This window comes from Oncorhynchus masou, chromosome 8 (assembly GCF_036934945.1).
Source record: "Oncorhynchus masou masou isolate Uvic2021 chromosome 8, UVic_Omas_1.1, whole genome shotgun sequence".
Lineage (NCBI taxonomy): Eukaryota > Metazoa > Chordata > Actinopteri > Salmoniformes > Salmonidae > Oncorhynchus > Oncorhynchus masou.
Genome location: NC_088219.1, coordinates 11257626 through 11283031, shown reverse-complemented (window position 1 = coordinate 11283031; position 25406 = coordinate 11257626). Strand labels below are relative to the sequence as shown.

Genomic DNA, 25406 nt, shown 5'->3' with positions numbered 1-25406 from the left:
ACATTAGAGAAAGGGAGGAGATAGGAATCGCATTCCAAGTACTAGAGACATTAGTGAAAGGAGATAGGAATTGAATTGGGCATTGAATAGACAAACGTATACCACACAGCAAACAGACTGTTGGGCCAATCGCGTTCACGTTGTCAAGGTGCGTCACGCAGTTGCTAACATAACCCCTTCTCAGTCGGTATAAGTCGATAAACCTATAAGTCGATAAACCTGCCTATTTTCCTCGAAAGTACTATTTTAGCGATTCTAACACGATACGATATTACAGAAAACAAGTTAGTTTTCTCACATCTCGAAAAATATATTTGTAATGATGTACTTCTTTGTTCACGAAATTCATGCTTATGTTGGGTTATCGCGCCAGCACGCAATTGACTCCCATGGTCTCCTCGAAGGAAAAACTCAAGCTTGCCCCCCAGAGTGCACCGCGTAGTCCATTGAGGATGCAGGGGAAATGCCCGCACAGTGTGGCGTTGATAGGATTCCCATCTCCTCTAACGGATCTCTGCCAGTGGACGCGTATTCGGGAATTCATCGGTAGCTGCGTTGTAATTCACGTCCCTATATTATGATCGTTTAGCTAGCTAGTAATCGGTATTTACCGTTCGCTTTTAAAAGCTCCTTCGGTGAAGAAAAAAATATATATATTTTGTCATTATGGATGTTTGGAGAACGTTTCGCCCGTCCCACAACCTGTTTTGGTCCGCTTTCGTGGCGTAAAACTTGTTCGTGTTATTGTAGCCAGCTCCGAAAGGTTCGGTGGCTTTCCCAGACAAATCTCAGCCTTTCCTTTTGACTCTTGGACGGCAGGAGTGGAGCAGTTTATTCCTGGGACTCGGCCTAGTCTAGTAACGTGAGTGACCCCCCCCCCCCCCCGTGAGCTACATTTGAATGCACTTTTTCTAAAGCTAGCAGATATGACACCAAAAAATGGTTTAGACGTTTTTAATCGTTTCTTCTGACTACAGTTACAAAGCCATTTTGCTAATTTACTAGCTAGTTCAGCTAGACCAAACACAGGCTACCTTACTTTGCGCATGTGTAAACAAATAGCTAAAACACATACATGTTGTGAATAACTATATTTGAAGGAATAGCAATGTTGACACCCTGTAGTTAATGAACTCTATAAAGCTGGGACAAACTGTGAGTGAGAAATAATGTTTGCTAACTAACGTTAGCTAGCTAACAGTAGCTACGTTAGATGCTGATGGAGGATGGTCACAACAAGAGGGTAACGTTGAATCTAACATCACATTTAACTAGCTACGCTAGACCATTTTCTATACTTTGTTTAAGAGTGGGCATCTTTTGCTTATTATATATTGATATAAAATATTCACAACACAATAAATTAGTTATTGTAGCGATCAAGACAGGATAATCTTGGAAACCAGAACCAAATTCTGGGGATGTGGGCCTAAATCTGGGCTAGCAAAACCATGAAGTTGTCATTCATTATTCCATCAACATGTATTTGGTGGTGTTTTCCCCTTCTACAGGTATCTCACCAATCTCCAAGTCCTCCAAAATGTCGATTTTAGGATTAAAAAAGAAACAACCAAAGACTTTTAAGGTCAAAGTCATCACTATGGATGCTGAAATGGAGTTCAGTTGTGAGGTAATGTACTTTAGCCTTATTGTAATGACATTACATGTTTTTGTGTACAACAAACAGAAACAGTAGCTGAAATAGTAGTCTTGAATGCTCTCGCTCTCCCCTTCATCCCTCATCATGGTCATGTTAGAAAACAAAAACAAATAATTATTAATGCAAATATTCTCTGTTTCCTCTGCCCCCCCCCCCCCAAAAAAAAAAAAATCTCTCAGGTGAAATGGAAAGGGAAGGATCTGTTTGATCTGGTGTGTCGGACAGTGGGTCTGAGGGAAACCTGGTTCTTTGGGCTCCGGTACACAGTGAAGGACACCTGTGCATGGCTGAAGACAGAGAAACGGGTGAGTGAGAGAAGAGGGGAGTAGGGCAAGAGGAGGAGGGGCAGGGTCTTGATAGGAGATGGGGGGTGGGGGCAAGGGAGATAGGGAAGGAAAGATGGAGAGAAAGCAAGATAATGGAAAAAAATAAGATGTGTCATTACCTAACAGTATTGATTTTTTTTGTGTGTATGCAGGTCTTGGATCAAGAGGTCCCTAAAGACTCACCGATAACATTTCACTTCCTGGCCAAGTTCTTCCCAGAGAAGGTAGAAGAGGAGCTGGTGCAGGAAATCACACAACACCTCTTCTTTCTGCAGGTAAAACAACTGTATTTAAACTCTTGTTAGGGAATCCAAAAATCTAACAATGCTTTGATGTCGATTATTTTTGTATATATTAGAGGTCGACCGATTATGATTTTTCAACACCGATACCGATTATTGGAGGACCAAAAAAGCTGATCCCGATTAATCGGATGATTTTTGTGTGTGTGTGTGTGTGTGTGTGTGTGTGTGTGTGTGTAAATACATACATACATACATACATACACACACAGACCACAGGGAAGGAAAGATGGTGTGTGTATGTATATATATATATATATATGTGTGTGTATATATATATATAGCGTATATGTCTGTGTGTATGTAATAATGACAATTGCAGCAATACTGAATGAACAATAAACACTTATTGTAACTTAATATAATGCATCAATCAAATCTATTTAGTCTCAAATAAATAATTAAACATGTTCAATTTGGTTTAAGTAATGCAAAAACAGTGTTGGAGAAGGAAGTAAAAGTGCAATATACAGTGGGGCAAAAAAGGATTTAGTCAGCCACCAATTGTGCAAGTTCTCCCATTTAAAAAGATGAGAGGCCTATAATTTTCATCATAGGTAAACTTCAACTATGACAGACAAAATGAGAAGGAAAAAAATCCAGAAAATCACATTGTAGGATTTTGAATATATTTATTTGCAAATTATGGTGGAAAATAACTTGCACAATTGGTGGCTGACTAAATACTTTTTTGCCCCACTGTATGCCATGTAAAAAAAAAGCTAACCTTTAAGTTCCTAGCTCAGAACATGACAACATATGAAAGCTGGTGTTTTCATACCCCAGTTAAGAAGTTGTATTTTTTTATTTAACCAGGTAGGCCAGTTGAGAGTAAGTTCTCAATTCCAACTGCTACCTGGCCAAGATAAAGCAAAGCAGCGCGACACAAACACAGAATTACACATGGGATAAGCAAACGTATAGAAAAACCTATATACAGTGTGTGCGAATGTATTAAGATTAGGCAGGTAAGGCAATAAATAGGCCATAGTGGCAAAATAATGACAATTTAGCATTAACACAGGAGTGACAGATGTGCAGAAGATGAATGTGCACTGAGTGCAAGGAGGAATGGGAAAAAATTCAGTCTCTCGATGTGCAAAACTGATAGAGATATACCCCAAGCGACTTACAGCTGTAATCGCAGCAAAAGGTGGCGCTACAAAGTATTAACTTAAGGGGGCTGAATAATTTTGCACGCCCAATTTTTCAGTTTTTGATTTGTTAAAAAAGTTTTAAATATACAATAAATGTCGTTCCACTTCATGATTGTGTCCCACTTGTTGTTGATTCTTCACAAAAAATACAGTTTTATATCTTTGTTTGAAGCCTGAAATGTGGCAAAAGGTCGCAAAGTTCAAGGGGGCCGAATACTTTCGCAAGGCACTGTAGGTCTGTAACAGTTTGAGTCTAAAGTCTGTCATGACTGTCCTGATCAGGCCAGGTTACAGGAGACCACAACCCTACAGATTATCTCTCAACACCAACAGGGGAGGAGAGATCTAGGGGTCTGAAGATGTGGGTGTTTTATGACCCCTCACGCCCATGGTAAATCTTAGGCCACAGACAACTTTCTTTTGTCCTTTTACTGTGGAGAACCAGCCTCAGAACATTAAACATGAAATAAAGGGACTTTGGAACAATGGTTTCCGTCAGCCACAATGGTGGCCCGATAGATGGAATATGAAAATGTCATTTTTGTTTTGTTATTAATAGATGACGTTATTACGAAAACATTGTAACGTCAACAATTACCTAGTATATGTTTGATGTTTATACGTTGTATGGAAAATGTCCAAATCAAAGAGAAGGTTTTGGTAAAGATGAAATGTGAAGTTAGTTGTCTAAAATTGGATTTGAGTAAAATCTAGACCTTGCTCTTAACTAGGTACGTCCAGAGAATTGCCCTAAAGGCGGTTACGCCCACCTCTGACACAAAGGTATACAACCTGTGAGTAAAGAATTTACAGATAAGACTAAGTGACCCAAGCTGCAGCCGAGGTCTAAAAAGTCAACGAACCCAAAACACAACACAAGTTTGAAGACAAAGAAATCTTTTTTTACCCAAGCTACGGATGACTAACTGTGTCTAAGCGGGTGAATTCAGGTCGAACCACCTAGCTTCCACTTCCCATCGAATCGTGGTATCTACACTGTTTCATTCCTACGCTGTGAGCTCTGAGCTACAGAGCTGTCTGTCCTCAGAAGAGCCCTTCCAGAACAAGGGCGAGGGAACAGACTCCTAAGCCAAAAGGACACTGACATCGTGAGGACGACCAGAGAGGTGCGCCAGAGAAGTGCATCATTGAGCGGTCCACGCGGAGAATCCACGGAGACCTTCCCCACGTAATTACATCATTATCTTCTGACCCATAAGAGCGGCAGTTTGGGGCAAGGTTAGGGTTTGAATAAGCATAGCTGACAAATTCACCCAAATGTATATTTATCTCGTACTTTCTCCTTTTCTCTCTTTTAAATCCCCATTTTGGGTGACATGCGCCATAGTGTGGCCTGTTATACTAAGTTCTAATCAATAGCCTAGAATAGGTTTTGTGTATCTTTTATCATCATTTTAGCTTTCTAGTAAATAAATATTCAACGAAGATCGGTGTGGTACGAACTCATTGGTGTGACCCGGGTCCATGCAGATTGGTGTGGTACGAACTCATTGGTGAGACCCGGGTCCGTGCAGATTCCCGGATTATGTGACGTTCAGAACGAGACTGTAGAAGTAACTGATTAATTAGCGACTGTTGTAAAATCGATATTCTGATATTCTTTGAGTTAATTTGGGAAATAGAAACTCAATAAAAACTAGTTTTCCCATGGTGCCCCAGGTTCATGAGTTAATAATTGCTTGATTCAGTTAATCGCACAATTAGGAACTTTTAATCATGCGATGAGCAACTGTCGTCACATGAACTAATACAACGTCACGACAAGTGTCTCCCCCTTTGAAGAGGGGGATGACTGAAGCAGCTTTCCAATCTTTCGGGATCTCAGATGATACGAAAGAGAGGCTGAACAGGCTAGGGGGTTGCAACAATTGCGGCGGATAATTTTAGAAAGTGAGCAAATATTCAAACGAGAACTTTGAAGGTCGAAGTGGAGAAGGGTTCCATGTGAACAGCAGTTGAACATGGGTTAGTCGGTTCCTTTTAGGTTGTAGTTATTATAGGAATTATGACGCATCGACTGGTTCTCTCTATACCATTTGTATTTCATATACCTTTGACTATTGGATGCTCTTATAGGCACTTTAGTATTGCCAGCCTAATCTCGGGAGTTGATAGGCATGAAGTCATAAACAGCACAGTGCATCAAGCATTGCTAAGAGCTGCTGGCAAACACCAGAAGCACTCACGGTCACCAAAAGCACTCACAAACTTCTACAGATGCACAATCGAGAGCATCCTGGCGGGCTGTATCACCGCCTGGTACGGCAACTGCTCCGCCCTCAACCGTAAGGCTCTCCAGAGGGTAGTGAGGTCTGCACAACGCATCACCGGGGGCAAACTACCTGCCCTCCAGGACACCTACACCACCCAATGTTACAGGAAGGCCATAAAGATCATCAAGGACATCAACCACCCGAGCCACTGCCTGTTCACCCCGCTACCATCCAGAAGGCGAGGTCAGTACAGGTGCATCAAAGCTGGGACCGAGAGACTGAAAAACAGCTTCTATCTCAAGGCCATCAGACTGTTAAACAGCCACCACTAACATTGAGTGGCTGCTGCCAACACACTGACACTGACTCAACTCCAGCCACTTTAATAATGGGAATTGATGGGAAATGATGTAAATATATCACTAGCCACTTTAAACAATGCTACCTTATATAATGTTACTTACCCTACATTATTCATCCCATATGCATACATATGTATATACTGTACTCTATATCATCGACTGCATCCTTATGTAATACATGTAACACTAGTCACTTTAACTATGCTACTTTGTTTACATACTCATCTCATATGTATATACTGTACTCGATACCATCTACTGTATCTTGCCTATGCTGCTCTGTACCATCACTCATTCATATATCCTTATGTACATATTCTTTATCCCCTTACACTGTGTATAAGACAGTAGTTTAGGAATTGTTAGTTAGATTACTTGTTGGTTATTACTGCATTGTCGGAACTAGAAGCACAAGCATTTCGCTACACTTGCATTAACATCTGCTAACCATGTGTATGTGACAAATAAAATTTGATTTGATTTGATGAAGTGCTGTTTGAATGAATGCTTACGAGCCTGCTGCTGCCTACCACTGCTCAGTCAGACTGCTCTATCAACTATCAAATCATAGACTTAATTATAATATAATAACACACAGAAATACGAGCCTTTGGTCATTTAATATGGTCAATCCGGAAACTATCATTTAGAAAACAAAACGTTTATTCTTTCATTGAAATATGGAGCTGTTCCGTGTTTCATCGAACGGCTGGCAACCCTAAGCCTAAATATTGCTGTTACATTGCACAACCTTCAATGTTATGTCATAATTATATAAAATTCTGGGAAATTAGTTCACAACGAGCCAGGCGGCCCAAGCTGTTACATATACCCTGACTCTGTTTGCACTGAACGCAAGAGACGTGACACAATTTCCCTATTTAATATTGTATGCTAACATGAATTTCTTTTAACTAAATTTGCAGGTTTAAAAAATATATACTTCTGTGTATTGATTTTTAAGAAAGGGATTGATGTTTATGGTTGGGTACATTTTGTGCAATGATTGTGCTTTTTTCGGCAATGCGCTTTTGCTACAGTTGAAGTGGGCTGTGATTCGATGATCAATTAACAGGCACCGCATTGATTATATGCAATGCAGAACAAGCTAGTTAACCCAGTAATATTATCAACCATGTGTATTTAACTAGTGATTATGTGAAGGATGATTGTTTTTTTATAAGATAATGCTAGATAGCAACTTACCTTGGCTCCTTGCAGCCACAAGGTCCTTTTGACGCTGCACTCGCGTGGCAGGTTCACACGCGTAGCAGATGGTCAGCCTACCACGCAGTGTCCTCGTGGATTGCAATGTAATCGGCGTCCAAAAAGGCAGATTACCGATTTATGAAAACTTAATCGGCGCTGCCGATTAATCTGTCAACCTCTAGTGTATATACAGTGCCTTGCGAAAGTATTCGCCCCCCTTGAACTTTGCGACCTTTTGCCACATTTCAGGCTTCAAGCATAAAGATATAAAACTATGGCAACAATGCAAAACGTTTTTTGTGAAGAATCAACAAGCCCATCACCCTGAACACACCATACCCACTATCAAACATGGTATTGGCATATTTGGGCCTGCTTTTCTTCAGCAGGGACAGGGAAGATGGTTAAAAGTGATGGGAAAATGGATTCAGCCAAATACAGGACCATTCTGAAGAAAACCTGATGGAGTCTGCAAAAGACCTGAGACTGGGACGGAGATTTGTCTTCCAACAAGACAATGATCCAAAACATCGAGCAAAATCTACAATGGATTGGTTCAAAAATAAACATATCCATGTGTTAAACAGCCAAGTCAAAGTCCAGACCTGAATCCAATCGAGAATCTGTGAAAGAACTGAAAACTGCTCACAAATGCTCTCCATCCAACCTCACTGAGCTCGAGCTGTTTTGCAAGGAGGAATGGAAAAAATTCAGTCTCTCGATGTGCAAAACTGATAGAGACATTGTAGCGACTTACAGCTGTAATCGCAGCAAAAGGTGGCGCTACAAAGTATTAACTTAAGGGGGCTGAATAATTTTGCACGCCCAATTTTTCAGTTTTTGATTTGTTAAAAAAGTTTTACATATCCAATAAATGTCGTTCCACTTCATGACTGTGTCCCACTTGTTGTTGATTCTTCACAAAAAAAATACAGTTTTACATCTTTATGTTTGAAGCCTGAAATGTGGCAAAAGGTCGCAAAGTTCAAGGCCCAAACCATGCAATGCTGCCATATCAAGTTGGGATTCAGCTCTTTTATGTTCTGGCTTGATTACTGTAGCTTAATTGTCCTGAGGAGTCTTGTCATGCCAACTGTTCTCAGACTACCCAGTGTCTTTGCTGAGAACGGGTTGGGCTAATGTCTAATTCACCCTCCAGGTGAAAAAGCAAATATTAGACGAGGAAATTTTCTGTTCTCCCGAAGCCTCTGTCCTGTTGGCGTCGTACGCTGTTCAAGCCAAGGTAAGAAAATGCCTTTTCAGTGTGAATATCTTGTGTTGATATATTAATATATGGGGCTGTGTTTTCAAGACTTTTCCAGATGTAGATTTCGAAAGCTGTCATTTACATGAATGTCTTTTTCTCTCTCATACAGTATGGGGACTATGAACCAAACTTTCACAAGCCGGGGTTCTTAGCCCAGGATGAGCTCCTACCTAAAAGAGTAAGTAGTACCACTATGGAAAAATAAGTGGGTGTGCGTGCGTGATCATGTTATTTGTGTGTGTGTGGTCGTCTTTTGATGTGAGTGAGATCATGTTGTTATTTGTTTGTTTCCATTTCAGGTATTGATGCAGTACCAGATGACTGCAGACATGTGGGAGGGAAGATCACAGCCTGGGCAGAGCACAGAGGCATCGCCAGGTGAGACCAGCTGACGCATCTACTACTTATAGAGAAGCAGAGAGTTTCTCAACTCTGGTCCTGATGTTCTCCCAGCGGTTCACATTCTTGTTGTAGCCCCGGACAAATGCACCTGGGGAGCATTCAGCAGCACACCACATTTTGGAACGTTCAGATAGAAATGTTATGTAGAACTAACATGTATCTCTGACATGTAGAATAAGGACTCATGTCTGCTCCATTCATGGCATTTCTATCTGCAAAGTTCGATAATGTTTGGCTGCTGAACGTGGCCCTGATTCAACTTGTCAAGGGCTTTATGATTAGTTGATTGATAGAATCTGGTGTGCTTGTGTGGTTCTATGGCAAAAATGTGTACTGTTGGGGTTACTGGAGCACCGGAGTTGAAAACCAGCTATAGAGCAATATCTACCATTACCAGACGAGTCAGATGTTGTTCTGTATCTATGGGAGAAACATGACCCATTGACTTGTGTTGCTGGGCCAGAGACAGTGTTGTCTAATGATTGATGTGTTTGGTATGTGTGCTGTTCACAGGGATGAGGCTGAGATGGACTACCTGAAGATAGCTCAGGACCTGGACATGTATGGAGTCAGCTACTTTGCCATCACTGTGAGTCACTCCTTTAGTCAAACACTTCTCTCTTACTTTGGTTGCGTCCCAATAATATATCCTTTCTCCTGAAGTGTACACTCGTTCACTACTTCCCACAAATTTAAAATAATTGGATTGGGACGGACGGAGTTTCCACCACGTTTCTTATACCTTCCAATCAAACAGTAGTTTGTTACCCTCTGGTGATTTGTGTAACAGGAATGGGCTGCAGGCAACTCACTGGCCTGATTGGCCCAGCCAGTTTAGAATAGTTAGTTTAATCAGCTGTTTTACCTAGGACTGGGGGAACATGTGTGACACCAATCAGACCAGGAGTAGGACTGGAGTTGCCCATCCTTGTTGAATTTAAACAATATATTTTGTCACATACACCGGATAGGTGCAGTGAAATGTTGTTTTTACAGGGTCAGCCATGCGGCCCCACTGGTGCTAAAATAGTGTCAAGTGCATTGCTCACGGGCACATCGTCAGTGTACTATGCAAACACAAACTAATTTAGACCTTTATTTATCTTCGTAGGAACTTTGTCAATAAAGCCAAACACACAGCCTGTATTACATTTAAGAACATAAGAACGCAGCCTTCAGCAGCCCGATTTACAACCGTCAGCAGCCCGATTACAATCAGTTATTTTGTGTGTGTGGTCGATTTTGATGTGCAGCCCGAGATCATGTCAGCAGCCCGATTTGTTTGTTTCAGCAGCCAGGTTACAACCGCCAGCAGCCCGATGACTGCAACATGTGGGAGGAGAAGATCACAGCCTGGTACAACCGCAGCAGCACAGAGGCAGCAGCCAGGTAAGACAGCAGCTGATAACCGTCTAGCACTTATAAGAAGCAGAGAGTTACAACCAGCTCAGTCCCCGATGTACAACCCCAGCAGCCCGACATTCTTGTTGCCAGCAGCCCGACAAACCGCACCAGCCCGATTACAACCGCACACCACATTTTGGAACCTTCAGCAGCCCGAAATGTTATTTACAACTGACAGCAGCCCGATTTCAACCGTCAGCAGCCTGATTTGTCAGCAGCCCGATTTCAGCAGCCCGATTACAACCGTCAGCAAATTCAACCGCATCACCATCTGCACAACCTTCAGCAGCCCGATTACAACCTTCAGCAGCCCTGATTCAACTTGTCAAGCCCGGCTTTATGATTAGTTGATTGATAGAATCTGGCAGCCTGATTTTCTATCAGCAAAAAACCGTCAGCAGCCCGGGGTTACGTCAGCAGCCCGATTTGAGAACCGCCAGCAGCCCAATATACAATTACCAGACAGTCAGATTAGTTCTGTATCAGGGAGAAACATGACCCATTGACAACCGTCAGCAGCTGGGCCAGAGACAGTGTTTCTATTGATTCAGCATGTGTTTACAACCGCCAGCAGCCCGATTACAACCGCCAGCAGCCCGATGGATAACCTCAGCAGCCCGATTACAACCTCAGCAGCCCGACACAACTACCAGTAGATTACAACCTTCAGCAGCCCGACATGTAAGTCAGCAGCCCGATCAACTGTGAGTCAGCAGCCCGAGTCAAACACCTGATTTACAACCGTCAGCAGCCCGATAATATATCCTTTCAGCCTGAAGTGTACACCGCTCACTACTTCCCACAAATTTAAAATAAGCCCGATTGGGACGGCACGGAGTTTCCACCACGTTTCTTATACCTTCCAATCAAACAGCAGTTTGTTACAACCTCTGCAGCCCGATTTGTATAACAGGAATGCAGCCCGAGGCAACTCACAGCCTGATTGGCCCAGCCAGTTTAGAATACAGTTTAATCAGCCCGTTTTACCTAGCACTGATTTACAACCGCCAGCAGCCCAATCACAACCAGGAGCAGGACTGGAGTTGCCCATCCTTGATTGAATTTAGCAGCCCGATAAACAACCGTCATTTTGTCACATACAACCGGAGCAGGTGCAATTGCTCAGCAGCCCGGCAATCGCCAGCAGTGTACAATGCAAACCCAAACTAATTTAGACCTTTATTTATCTTCAGCAGGAACTTTGTCAATAAAGCCAAACAACACAGCCTGTATTACAATTTAAGCCTGACATAAGAACCCAGCCTTCAGCAGCCCGATTTACAATTTATTACAACCGTCAGCAGCCCGATTACAACCGTCAGCAGCCCGATTACAACCGTCAGCAGCCCGATTTACAACCGTCAGCAGCCCGATTACAACCGTCAGCAGCCCGATTTACAACCGTCAGCAGCCCGATTTACAACCGTCAGCAGCCCGATTACAACCGTCAGCAGCCCGATTACAACCGTCAGCAGCCCGATTACAACCGTCAGCAGCCCGATTTACAACCTTCAGCAGCCCGATTACAACCAGCCCGATTACAAGCAGCAGCCCGATTACAACCGTCAGCAGCCCGATTACAACCGTCAGCAGCCCGATGACAACCTTCAGCAGCCCGATTACAAACCGATTCAGCAGCCCAGCAGCCCGATTACAACCGTCAGCAGCCCAGCCCGATTTACAACCGTCAGCAGCCCGATTAAACCGTCAGCACCGATTTACAACCGTCAGCAGCCCGATTACAATAAGCCCGATTTACAGCAGCAGCCGATTACATTTATTATTTTTTTATTTATTACAACCGTCAGCAGCTTTGTTTAACCAGGTAGGCGATTAACCGTCAGCAGCCTGAACAACCGTTCTCATTTACAACCCGACCTACAACCGCAGCAAGATAAAGCATAGCAGTGTGAACAGACAACACAGAGTTACACATGGAGTAAACAATTAACAAGTCAACCGTCAGCAGCCCGATTACAACCGTCAGCAGCCCAATACAGTTGAAGGTATTTTACAGTCATATGTTTTTTTACTGTTTGACCCCCAATTATTGGATAAAGATGCCGTTTAGGGTCGAAGCCTTGTCTGATTAAACTACACTTTGGGAGCATTATACCAGTTATCTCTTCTACATTATCCTCGCTCACCCATCCCCTCGAACAAAGGTTTGTATTGATGTACGCACTCCGTCAGACCTGGGTTCGAATACTATCTATGGTATTACAATTACTTTGACACATTTGGAAATAACTATTAAGATGTGTTTTTAGTCAACAAGTAGTTGACTATTGTAATTGTAGTTGACTATTGTAATGTATTTGGAAATACACTTGGAAAGTATTTGCAAATACTCATACACTGACTGTAATAGACTCCCGTGTATTTAACCCATGTATTTTGAAAATACTTTTAAGTATTACCCTATTAATAGGACATTGAGACACAATATTTTAAAATACTTCCAATAGAAGTAGTTGATTCGAGACCCATTTTTTGTAAATAATGACCCTGAACTATTTTGTCCCCTCTGTTGAAAGTTGAGTCTTAAGAACACAATGGTGTTCTCAGTGTTGCTCTACGACCCCTACAAGCATCACGGGACTCGTCTGAAGTCGGTACAGCCTCTTCTGTCAACTTCTGTCTGTAGCGTCTGAACAGTTTGAGCTACACACTAATATGTCCCCTCTGTGAAAAGCTGAGTCTCACATGAACACGTACTTCCAAATTAATGGAAGTCAACTGGATATACAAAAGTATGTGGACACGCCTTCAAATTAGTGGATTTAGCTATTTCAGCCGCTCCCTTTGCTGACAGGTGTATAAAACCGAGCACACCGCCATACAATCTCCATAGACAAACATCGGCAGTATAATGGCCTTACTGAAGAGCTCAGTGACTTTCAACATAGCACTGTCATAGTATGCCACCTTTCCAACAGGTCATTTTGTCACATTTCTACCCTACTAGAGCTGCCCCGGTCAACTGTGAGGGCTGTTACTGTGAAGTGGAAACGTCTAGGAGCAACAACGGCTCAGCCGCGAAGTGGTAGACCACACAACTCACAGAGCAAGACCGCCGAGTGCTGAAGCGAGTACCGCGTAAATGTCATCTGTCCTCGGTTGCAACCCTCACTACAGAGTTCCAAACTGCCTCTGGAGGCAACGTCAGCACAAGAGTTGTTCTTTGGGAGCTTCATGAAATGGTTTTCCATGTCCGAGCAGCCGCACAGAAGCCTAAGATCACCATACACAATACTAAGCATCGGCTGGAGTGGTGTAAAGCTCTCCGCCATTGGACTCAGGAGCAGTGGAAATGCATTCTCTGAAGTGATGAATCACACTTCACCATCTGGTAGTCCAATGTACAAATCTGTGTTTTTTCTATCTATCTGTTGTTTTATGAAGTGAATCTGATATTCAATGCGTTTCTGTGGGCTAGTAGCAATAAGGCCAAATTCAATGTTTCATCAAAAAATGTTTACATATTTGTTTTTTATACCTTAAGGGGTCCTAAAATTCTACATCAAATAGCTAAACAATCCTTGGTATGACGTACTTTTAAAAATCCAACTCTCTAAAAACAAGTCTCTCACCGTTGCCGCCTGCTATAGCCCACCCTCTGCCCCCAGCTGTGCTCTGGACACCATATGTGAACTGATTGCCCCCCATCTATCTTCAGAGCTTGTGCTGCTAAGTGACCTAAACTGGAACATGCTTAACACCCCAGCCATCCTACAATCTAAGCTTGATGCCCTCAATCTCACACAAATTATCAATGAACCTACCAGGTACCACCCCAAAGCCGTTAACACGGGCGCCCTCATAGATATCATCCTGACCAACTTGCCCTCTAAATACACCTCTACTGTCTTCAACCAAGATCTCAGCGATCACTGCCTCATTGCCTGCATCCGTAATGGGTCAGCGGTCAAACGACCTCCACTCATCACTGTCAAACGCTCCCTGAAACACTTCAGCGAGCAGGCCTTTCTGATCGACCTGGCCCTCGTATCCTGGAATGATATTGACCTCATCCCGTCAGTAGAGGATGAGGTTTTTTTAATGTTTTTTTTATGCCTTCCTCACCATGTCAAATAAACATGCCCCATTCAAGAACTTTAAAACCAGGAACAGATATAGCCCTTGGTTCTCTCCAGACCTGACTGCCCTTAACCAACACAAAAACATCCTATGGCGTTCTGCATTAGCATTGAACAGCCCCCGTGATATGCCATTTTTCAGGTAAGTTAGAAACCAATATACACAGGCAGTTAGAAAAGCCAAGGCTAACTTTTTCAAGCAGAAATTTGCTTCCTGCACCACAAACTCAAAAAAGTTCTGGGACATTGTAAAGTCCATGGAGAATAAGAACACCTCCTCCCAGCTGCCCACTGCACTGAGGATAGGAAACACTGTCACCACCGATAAATCCACTATAATTGAGAAATTCAATAAGCATTTTTCTACGGCTGGCCATGCTTTCCACCTGGCTACCCCTACCCCGGTCAACTGCACTGTACCCCCCAGAGCAACTCGCCCAAGCCTTCCCCATTTTTCCTTCTCCCAAATCCAGTCAGCTGATGTTCTGAAAGAGCTGCAAAATCTGGACCCCTACAAATCAGCCGGACTGGACAATCTGGACCATTTCTTTCTAAAATGATCTGCCGAAATTGTTGCAACCCCTATTACTAGCCTGTTCAACCTCTCTTTTGTGTCATCTGAGATTCCCAAAGATTGGAAAGCAGCTGCGGTCATCCCCCTCTTCAAAGGGGGGGACACTCTGCTACAGACCTATATCTATCCTACCCTGCCTTTCTAAGGTCTTCAAAAGCCAAGTCAACAAACCGATTACCGACCATTTTCGAATCCAACCGTACCTTCTCTGCTATGCAATCTGGTTTCCGAGCTGGTCATGGGTGAACCTCAGCCACGCTCAAGGTCCTAAACGATATCATAAGCCGTCATTGATAAAATACAATACTGTGCAGCCATCTTCATCGACCTGGTCAAGGCTTTCAACTCTGTCAATCACCACACCCTCATCAGCAGACTCGATAGCCTTGGTTTCACAAATGATTGCCTCGCCTGGTTCACCAACTACTTCTCTGATAGAGTTCAGTGTGTCAAATCGGAGGGCCTGGCTGTCTCTATGGGGGTGCCACAGGGTTCAATTCTTGGGCTGACTCTTCTCTGTATACATCAATGATGTCGCTCTTGCTGCTGGTGAATCTCTGATCCACCTCTATGCAGACGACACCATTCTTTATTCTTCTGTCTCTTCTTTGTACACTTTCTTAACAACCCTCCAGACGAGCTTCAATGCCATACAACTCTCCTTCCATGGCCTCCAACTGCTCTTAAATACAAGTAAAACTAAATGCATTGTCTTCAACCGATCGCTGCCTGCACATGCCCGCCCGTCCAGCATCACTACTCTGGACGGTTCTGAGAATATGTGGACAACTACAAATACTTAGGTGTCTGGTTAGATTGTAAACTCTCCTTTCAGGCTCACATTAAGCATCTCCAATCCAAAATGAAATCTAGAATTGGCTTCCTATTTCGCAATAAAGCATCCTTCACTCATGCCGCTAAACATACCCTCGTAAAACTCACCATCCTACCGATCCTAGACTTCGGTGATGTCATTTACAAAATAGCCTCCAACACTGTACTCAATAAATTGGATACAGTCTATCACAGTGCCATCCGTTTTATTACCAAAGCCCCATATACTACCCACCATTGCGACCTGTACGCTCTCGTTGGCTGGCCCTCGCTTCATGTCCATTGCCAAACCCACTGGCTCCAGGTCATCTACAAGACCCTGCTAGGTAAAGTCACCCCTTATCTCAGCTCGCTGATCACCATAGCAGCACCCACCAGTAGCACGCACTCCAGCACAGGTATATCTCTCTGGTAACCCCCAAAACCAATTCTACCTTTGGCCGCCTCTCCTTCCAGTTCTCTGCTGCCAATGACTGGAACGAACTACAAACATCTCTGAAACTGGAAACACTTATCTCCCTCACTAGGTCACATCTATAATTTAGCCCAAACAACTACCTCTTCCCCCTACTGTATTTATTTTGCTCCTTTGCACCCCATTATTTTTATTTGTACTTTGCACATTCTTCCACTGCAAATCTACCATTCCAGGGTTTTACTTGCTATTTTGTAATTACTTCGCCACCAAAGCCATTTTTTGCCTTTACCTCCCCTATCTCACCTCATTTGCTCACATCCTATATAGACTTATTTTTCTACTATTTGTTTTACTCCATGTGTAACTCTGTGTTGTTGTATGTGTCGAACTGCTTTGCTTTATCTTGGCCAGGTCGCAATTGTAAATGAGTACTTATTCTCAACTCAACTTTAACCTGGTTAAATAAAGGTGAAATAAAAACATCTTAAAACATTTCCGTATGTTAGCTTTATTATTATGGGACCAGCAGGTACATGTAGCGTTTATATATTTTTCAGTGTCTTAATAGTACATGTATGAATGTTATATATATACTATAATATCTCCACAGCAAATGAATTATGGCACAGACATGCATGAGTTTATATATGAATAGTACATGTGTAAATGTTTTATATTGTCATTTCTCCACAGCAAAATAAACGAGACACAGACCTGCTACTGGGTGTCGATGCCCAGGGCCTTCATATTTACAGCCCCAACAGCAAACTGAACCCCAACAAGTCTTTCCCCTGGAGCGGCATCCGTAACATCTCCTACAGCGAGAAGGAGGTAACCACGGTGAATCTGCTATTATTTATTTATTTAATTAATTTTCATCCAATTAAAAATGTATCTCTTGTTTTTTTTTTTTTTTTACCTTATATTTTACTAGGCAAGTCAGTTAAGAACAAATTCTTATTTTCAATGACGGCCTAGGAACAGTGGGTTAACTGCCTGTTCAGGGGCAGAACGACAGATTTGTACCTTGTCAGCTCGGGGATTCGAACTTGCAACCTTTCGGTTACTAGTCCAACACTCTAACCACTAGGCTACCCTGCCGTGTTAAGGATTACTAGCCACATTAAACCGGCCTGCTCTCACAAGCTCACTTTTATGTTTTACGTGAAGTAAACCTGATCTCAGCGGTTTGGTTTCCCGACGCTAATGGCTACCATCTACTACACAGATGATAACGTGTTGTTAACTTTGTCCTCACCCCTGGTACAGTTCACAATAAAACCTCTGGACAAGAAGAAGGATGTTTTCAAATTCTACTCCTCCCAACTGAGAGTCAACAAACTGGTAGGTTGTTGTTTGTAGGACGTCAGAGTTGGTGCCTGTTTTAAACTCTTATCTGGTATAGTCCATTTTAACCCATGTGTGTTTGCCTGCGCCTGTGTGTGTGATCAGATCCTGCAGCTGTGCATTGGGAACCATGACCTGTTCATGAGGAGGAGGAAGGTGGACTCCATCGAGGTTCAGCAGATGAAGTCTCAGGCCAAGGAGGAGAAGGCTCGCAAGAAGGTCCGCTCTCAACACATCCACAGACACTCTACCACACCCCTGCATTTGTGTCGTTTTTAAAGATATACAGTGTTTCTGTATAGACTTAGCTGCCAGTATTTTTCAGTGAGAAGATACTATGTTGTGGACATAGCACACAGTTCATGTCAGTTGCTACTCAGTCTGTTCTCTGATTGGCTGTTCTGCCTATCAAGGGCAGGCAGAGCTTTCTGATTGGTTGCGAGTAATATTTTCTGTTCTCTGATTGGCTGAACTGCCTGTTCATCTGCAGGTGGAGCGTCAGATCCTTGCACGGGAGAAGCAAATGAGGGAGGAGGCAGAGCGAGCGAAGGAGGAGATGGAGAGACGGCTGTTCCAGCTGCAGGACGAGGCACGGCTGGCCAATGAGGCGCTGGTAAGGATGGCGTCTGCTCCATGAGAGCGGGGTCTCCTTAAGAATGTATATGAACCGTTTATAAGTGTTATGTCTGCTTATGAAGGTGTTGTGTCTGTTTGTAGTTGCGTTCAGAGGAGACCGCAGATCTGCTGGCGGAGAAGGCCCAGATCGCCGAGGAGGAAGCCAAGCTGTTGGCCCACAAGGCTGCCGAGGCGGAGCAGGAGAGACAGAGGATAGAGGCTACCGCCCTCAAGACCAAGGAGGAGAAGAGACTGATGGAGCAGAAGATGAGAGAGGCAGAGCAGCTGGCCGTCAAACTGGTGGAGCAGTCAGAGAGGAGGTACAGATATTACTGTCAGTGTTCATGTTATTATTATTAGTGTTTTAGTTTAGAGGATAAGTGGTTGTAAAGGTCAAATGTAGCCACGAGCAGCAGGAGGAATGGCAGGGATTGCAGATGATCTTAAGCAGGAGGAATGGTAGAGATTGCAGATGAGCTTAACCTAAGACAATGCACTCAGTGTCTGCTCACGGTGCGCTTTATTATGCACTAATGTGATAGCTGCAGGACCGAAACAGCGGAGAAGTTTAAACACCCACTTTCCGCTCTTGGTTATAAAGGTCAGCCCAGCTCTGCTGTATATTTTGTGCATCGCTGACTAGTCAATGCACAGTAAGTAGCGGTTCCTCTCTGCAGGTCGAAGGAGGCGGACCATCTGAAGCAGGACCTTACAGAGGCCAAGGATGCTGAGAGGAGAGCCAAGCAGAAACTCCTGGAGATCACCAAGACATCTTATCCGGTACAGAAAACTATAACCTTAACCATGACTAGATGTCATAAAATTATAACATTAACCATGACTAGATGTCAGAAAACTGTAACCTTAACCATGACTAGAGGTCAGAAAACTGTAACCTTAACCATGACTAGAGGTCAGAAAACTGTAACCTTAACCATGACTAGAGGTCAGAAAGCTGTAACCTTAACCATGGCTAGATGTCAGAAAACTGTAACCTTAAACATGACTAGATGTCAGAAAACTATAACCTTAACCAAGACATCTTACCCGGTCCAGAACCATCATTTTAGAGCTCACCACTACTACAATCACAGCTAATACAACATACCCAGTACACACCACACCACAGAGGTTATCAAAACCACATCCTCCCTTTTTCCTGGCCTCTATAACTGGCTCCTCTTGTTCTTTCTCTGTGTGTGTTCCAGCTCATAGCGGCCTACTCCACCCCCCCTCCTCCCCCAGAGGGAGGAGACCTAGCTCTGGGATCCGGATCAATGCGCATCGACTTTAAAGATTCTGATATGAAGAGACTGTCAATGGAGATAGAGAGGGAGAGGTGAGCTGGGTTCAATTCCAAATGGCATCATATTCCCTCAATAGTGCACTAATTTTGACCGGGGTCTGTCGTCAGAAGTAGGGCACTACATAGGTAATAGGGTGCCATTTGGGACATTTAATTCCAAAAAGTTGTTCCCTTTTCTCATGACCTTGCGAAGCTGAGTAAACAAAACTGATAGGTGAAGGCTATCTCACCCCCCCCCCCCCAGACTAGAGTACGTGGAGAAGAGTAAACACCTGCAGGACCAGCTGAAGGAGCTGAAGTCTGAGATTGAGTCTCTGAAGTTGGAGGAGCAGCAGCAGCAGGCTGGGGTCTACAGTCTCCGCAACGAGGCCCGCGGCTACCCCCCTGAACCACCCTACATGCCCCATAGTAATGTAAGAACCACCCTACATGCCCCATAGTAATATTAGAACCTCTCTACATGCCCCATAGTAATATTTGAACCACCCTACATGCCCCATAGTAATGTAAGAACCACCCTACATGCCCCATAGTAATGTTAGAACCACCCTACATGCCCCATAGTAATATTAGAACCACCCTACATGCCCCATAGTAATATTAGAACCACCCTACATGCCCCATAGTAATATTAGAACCACCCTCTACATGCCTCCATAGTAATATTTGAACCACCCTACATGCCCCATAGTAATATAAGAACCACCCTACATGCCCCATAGTAATGTTAGAACCACCCCCTACATGCCCCATAGTAATGTTAGAACCACCCTACATGCCCCATAGTAATATTAGAACCACCCTACATGCCCCATAGTAATATTAGAACCACCCTACATGCCCCATAGTAATATTAGAACCTCCCTACATGCCCCATAGTAATATTAGAACCACCCTACATGCCCCATAGTAATGTAAGAACCACCCTACATGCCCCATAGTAATATTAGAACCACCCTACATGCCCCATAGTAATATTAGAACCACCCTACATGCCCCATAGTAATGTAAGAACCACCCTACATGCCCCATAGTAATGTAAGAACCTCTCTACATGCCCCATAGTAATGTAAGAACCACCCTACATGCCCCATAGTAATGTAAGAACCACCCTACATGCCCCATAGTAATGTAAGAACCACCCTACATGCCCCATAGTAATGTAAGAACCACCCTACATGCCCCATAGTAATGTAAGAACCACCCTACATGCCCCATAGTAATATTAGAACCACCCTACATGCCCCATAGTAATGTAAGAACCACCCTACATGCCCCATAGTAATGTAAGAACCACCCTACATGCCCCATAGTAATATTAGAACCACCCTACATGCCCCATAGTAATATTAGAACCACCCTACATGCCCCATAGTAATATTAGAACCACCCTACATGCCCCATAGTAATATTAGAACCACCCTACATGCCCCATAGTAATATTAGAACCACCCTACATGCCCCATAGTAATATTAGAACCTCCCTACATGCCCCATAGTAATATTAGAACCACCCTACATGCCCCATAGTAATATTAGAACCACCCCCTACATGCCCCATAGTAATATTAGAACCACCCTACATGCCCCATAGTAATATTAGAACCACCCTACATGCCCCATAGTAATATTAGAACCACCCTACATGCCCCATAGTAATATTAGAACCACCCTACATGCCCCATAGTAATGTAAGAACCACCCTACATGCCCCATAGTAATATTAGAACCACCCTACATGCCCCATAGTAATGTAAGAACCACCCTACATGCCCCATAGTAATATTAGAACCACCCTACATGCCCCATAGTAATATTAGAACCACCCTACATGCCCCATAGTAATATTAGAACCACCCTACATGCCCCATAGTAATGTTAGAACCACCCTACATGCCCCATAGTAATATTAGAACCACCCTACATGCCCCATAGTAATGTAAGAACCACCCTACATGCCCCATAGTAATATTAGAACCACCCTACATGCCCCATAGTAATATTAGAACCACCCCCTACATGCCCCATAGTAATATTAGAACCACCCCCTACATGCCCCATAGTAATATTAGAACCACCCTACATGCCCCATAGTGATATTAGAACCACCCTACATGCCCCATAGTAATGTAAGAACCACCCTACATGCCCCATAGTAATATTAGAACCTCTCTACATGCCCCATAGTAATGTTAGAACCACCCTGCATGCCCCATAGTAATATTAGAACCTCTCTGCATGCCCCATAGTAATATTAGAACCTCTCTACATGCCCCATAGTAATATTAGAACCACCCTGCATGCCCCATAGTAATATTAGAACCTCTCTACATGCCCCATAGTAATATTAGAACCTCTCTGCATGCCCCATAGTAATATTAGAACCTCTCTGCATGCCCCATAGTAATGTAAGAACCACCCTACATGCCCCATAGTAATGTTAGAACCACCCCCTACATGTCCCATAGTAATATTAGAACCTCTCTACATGCCCCATAGTAATGTTAGAACCACCCTACATGCCCCATAGTAATGTAAGAACCACCCTACATGCCCCATAGTAATGTAAGAACCACCCTACATGCCCCATAGTAATGTTAGAACCACCCTACATGCCCCATAGTAATATTAGAACCTCTCTACATGCCCCATAGTAATATTAGAACCACCCTACATGCCCCATAGTAATGTTAGAACCACCCTACATGCCCCATAGTAATGTTAGTTGATCTCCTTCCCCCTAAACAAAATTGTGTGGTGTTTTTTTGTTTGTTATAAATGTGAACATGCAGTATCTCTGTCAGCTGTTCCCCCTGACCAGTTAGAATGTTGTTTTTAGTCCCGTTGATAAGAGACCTCTGTTACGGTCTCCTAGCGACCAGCAACATATCTAAACCCGGAGACAGTTGAACCCTTGATATGACGAAGACAGTACTAGATGGTGTTACTTACCACAAAACTACTGAATTGAGTTTGTTAAACACTGCAGTCTTTTTTTGTTTGTTAAGACACTAATTTCATCTTTACAGTTTAGTGTAACCGAGGCAACAGAAAACCAACTCCATACCTTTCAAATGCTATTTTGACCACATGACCTGACCAGGAAAAACTCAGGGCCCTCTTTATGAGGAGTATTTTTCCCTTTCTCAAACATTTTTGTTCTTTGTTCTTTCAGAGAAACTCTGCCTACATGGCTCAGATGGCTTTTTTTGAGGAAGTGTGATCCAACTGCCATTGGATGAAACAGGGGGTAGGCTAAATGCCATTGGAAGACACGCAGGGAGGCGGGACATTGGTTGTGACTCTTGTTCCTTAATACCAAGATATGTCTACTTCATCTATCTATGTTTTGTGCCTGACAAAAGGAGCCCACTGACACACACACACACACTCCCAGTGACACTCCAGAAAGGACTGTGCTTTGAAAAGATTTGTATTCCTCAGATGACACACACCACAACTCTACAAGTTCTCCGTTCTGTTTTATTTGATGCAGCCCTAGTCACACTGCCTGTGGGTGTATATTATCACAGACGGTGCTGTGTGCATGTTCTGTGGATGTATTTTACTTCAATGTTTGGTTTTTAAAGGGATGCCTGGTAGTGTGTGATAGAGATTTGACTGAGGTAGTTTATCCTATATGACTGACTCTACACTACAGTGTGCCTTTAGGAGAATATACTCTCGCAGCGACCAGGATCATGTCTGTCAAGCTACCAGGCTTCAGGTGTGATACCTTGCCTTCGCTGAATAATGTCTTACTTTACTGAGTCGTTTTGTTGTAGCATGGTCGAACTGATCGTCTCCAGAGCAACATGTGTCCTGCATCACATTATGCCTCCTAACCATTGTCAATTCAAACTGTCATTTCAACGGTTTTTATGTTTTTAGTATTTTAGACTGTTGACGTGCCTTTAACTTTGCTTTTTAAAGCGTTTTCTTCACGTTACGAATATTAAATATGCAATCCCTTGTTCACTAGTTCCTGTTATGGAGCATCCCAAAAGGCACCCTACTCCCTATTTAGTGCACTGCCTTTGACCAGTGCCCTATTTAGTTCATTTATGGTGACATTTGGGACAATGACCTGCCTGGATTGTCAAACACCTCTGGGGTGGGTTTAGCTCCAACACCTCTGGGGTGGGTTTAGCAGGCAGACAAGCCCACTTCTCTTCTGATTTCTACGACATCTTGTTAGTGCTTAGCTCAGAGGAAGGTTCTATCTAGAAAAGTAGGGAAGACATTATGTATATGGAGGAGGAGAAGAGGGAGAGAGAAGGTGGTTTGTGCTTGTGAAGGAAGTAGATTTTAGATGTAATAACTCATGGTTAAGGGTTGAGGTCAATTCCATTTCACAGAAATGATCTGAAAATAACAGACTATAATAAGATTATAATGCCTAAATGGTCTGGACCCAACCTTTGCTGTGTTTTTTGAATGGGAACCATGTCTTAAATGGTCAGATATCCTAACTAACAGAACACTGCTTGGCAGATTATGCAAAATTTTCAAGGTTGGGGTTTGGTTTGGCATTTTGTGGGTGCAGACGCCTGCACGTACAGAGACACACAGCCATGTATTCAAACCATGTGTCAATATCACATTTAAACCCTACATTTATTATTCATTTTTATTGTAACATAAATAAATTATTGTTAGATCTGTTTTACAGAAGTTTCCTCTAACCGATGTCAGGTTTGAATCTAAATGGAGTTGTTTTGGATGTCAGGATATCACACACGCGCTCTCAGCATAACTGTTGTGTACATGTGTTTTTCATTTCTGATGGTTATACCTATGTATGTGTGTAGAATAGTGTTGTTGGGTTTTATAGTGTTAACTCCGTTTGTTGTTTATCTTACTGTTGTTGACCTTTTCCATCCTCTCCCCCGTATCCTCCTTTCCCTCTCTCGCACTCCTCCTCTTTCATGTGTTCATCGGCTTTAAAGGGCTTAAGTGTCACGTCAGTTTGTTTTTAACTGTTTGTTTTAATAGATGACCTCAGAACTGTTTCATATCTATAGGTTTACTGTAATCACCCATATCTGTCCCAAGTGGCACCCTATTCCCTATATAATGCACTACGTTTGACCCGGGCCAGCATCAGGCTCGGGTCAAAAGTAGTGCTCTATACAAGGGGGAGTAGAGCGCCATTTGGGACACAGACACTATATGGCTGTCTCGCAACACTCTGTCGTTGCCTCCTTTCCTTTTTAGAGCGCGTCAAGTAACCTTGCGGTTAGTTAGGCCAGTAACCGGCCGAAGAGGTCGCTGATTCGAGTACCTGAGCCGACAAGGTGAAACATTTGTCGATGTGCCCTTGAGCTCCAGGGGTGCCGTACTACTATGGCTGACCTTGTAAAACACTACACTGGACTGTGTTTTTCTTCTTCACAACCTTGATTCCGTTCCTTCATTGCCGCTCGTCAATTTATAGAGGTGTAGAGGTTTCCTCCGTGTAGAGGTTTCCTCCGTGTAGAGGTTTCCTCCGTGTAGAGGTTTCCTCCGTGTAGAGGTTTCCTCCGTGTAGAGGTTTCCTCCGTGTAGAGGTTTCCTCCGTGTTGCGGTCACCTATCATGCCCTGCCAGATCAGTGGCCATAGAGGAAAGGACACAAGGGAAGGAAGCTAGTTAACACTATTAAGACATAGCCAGGTAGGGACATGCCAAACAAAAGCGAGTCACAATGTCTGATTTCCGAGATGAAGTGTTTTGAGTGCTGTTTTTTTTTGTCATAAGAGAATCAATGCTGTCAAAGGGCTTGGCTGTTGCTTATTAAAACAAATATACATTAGCATTGCTTGTTTTGTCATAGTTCTTGATGGTTACAGTCTTGAAGTTGTACAACTCTTGTGTTGATGTTTGGAATACATTTGAGAAGACCGATTTT

The 25406-nt window shown here is 43.2% G+C and overlaps 1 protein-coding gene across 1 annotated transcript; it reads left to right on the top strand.

Annotated features, from left to right (window-relative positions):
* Window positions 1-245: 245 nt before the first annotated feature.
* On the top strand, window positions 246-25313 carry nf2b (NF2, moesin-ezrin-radixin like (MERLIN) tumor suppressor b). Its single transcript, XM_064971440.1, is given in 18 exon segments — window positions 246-862; window positions 1512-1630; window positions 1840-1965; window positions 2139-2261; window positions 8410-8493; window positions 8627-8695; window positions 8817-8853; window positions 8856-8895; window positions 9433-9508; window positions 16943-17080; window positions 17519-17593; window positions 17702-17815; window positions 18087-18209; window positions 18314-18531; window positions 18889-18991; window positions 19420-19550; window positions 19762-19930; window positions 22693-25313. Coding segments are annotated over 17 exon segments (1764 nt in total). The 5' UTR covers window positions 246-862; window positions 1512-1540; the 3' UTR covers window positions 22741-25313.
* The last annotated feature ends 93 nt before the right edge of the window (window positions 25314-25406 follow it).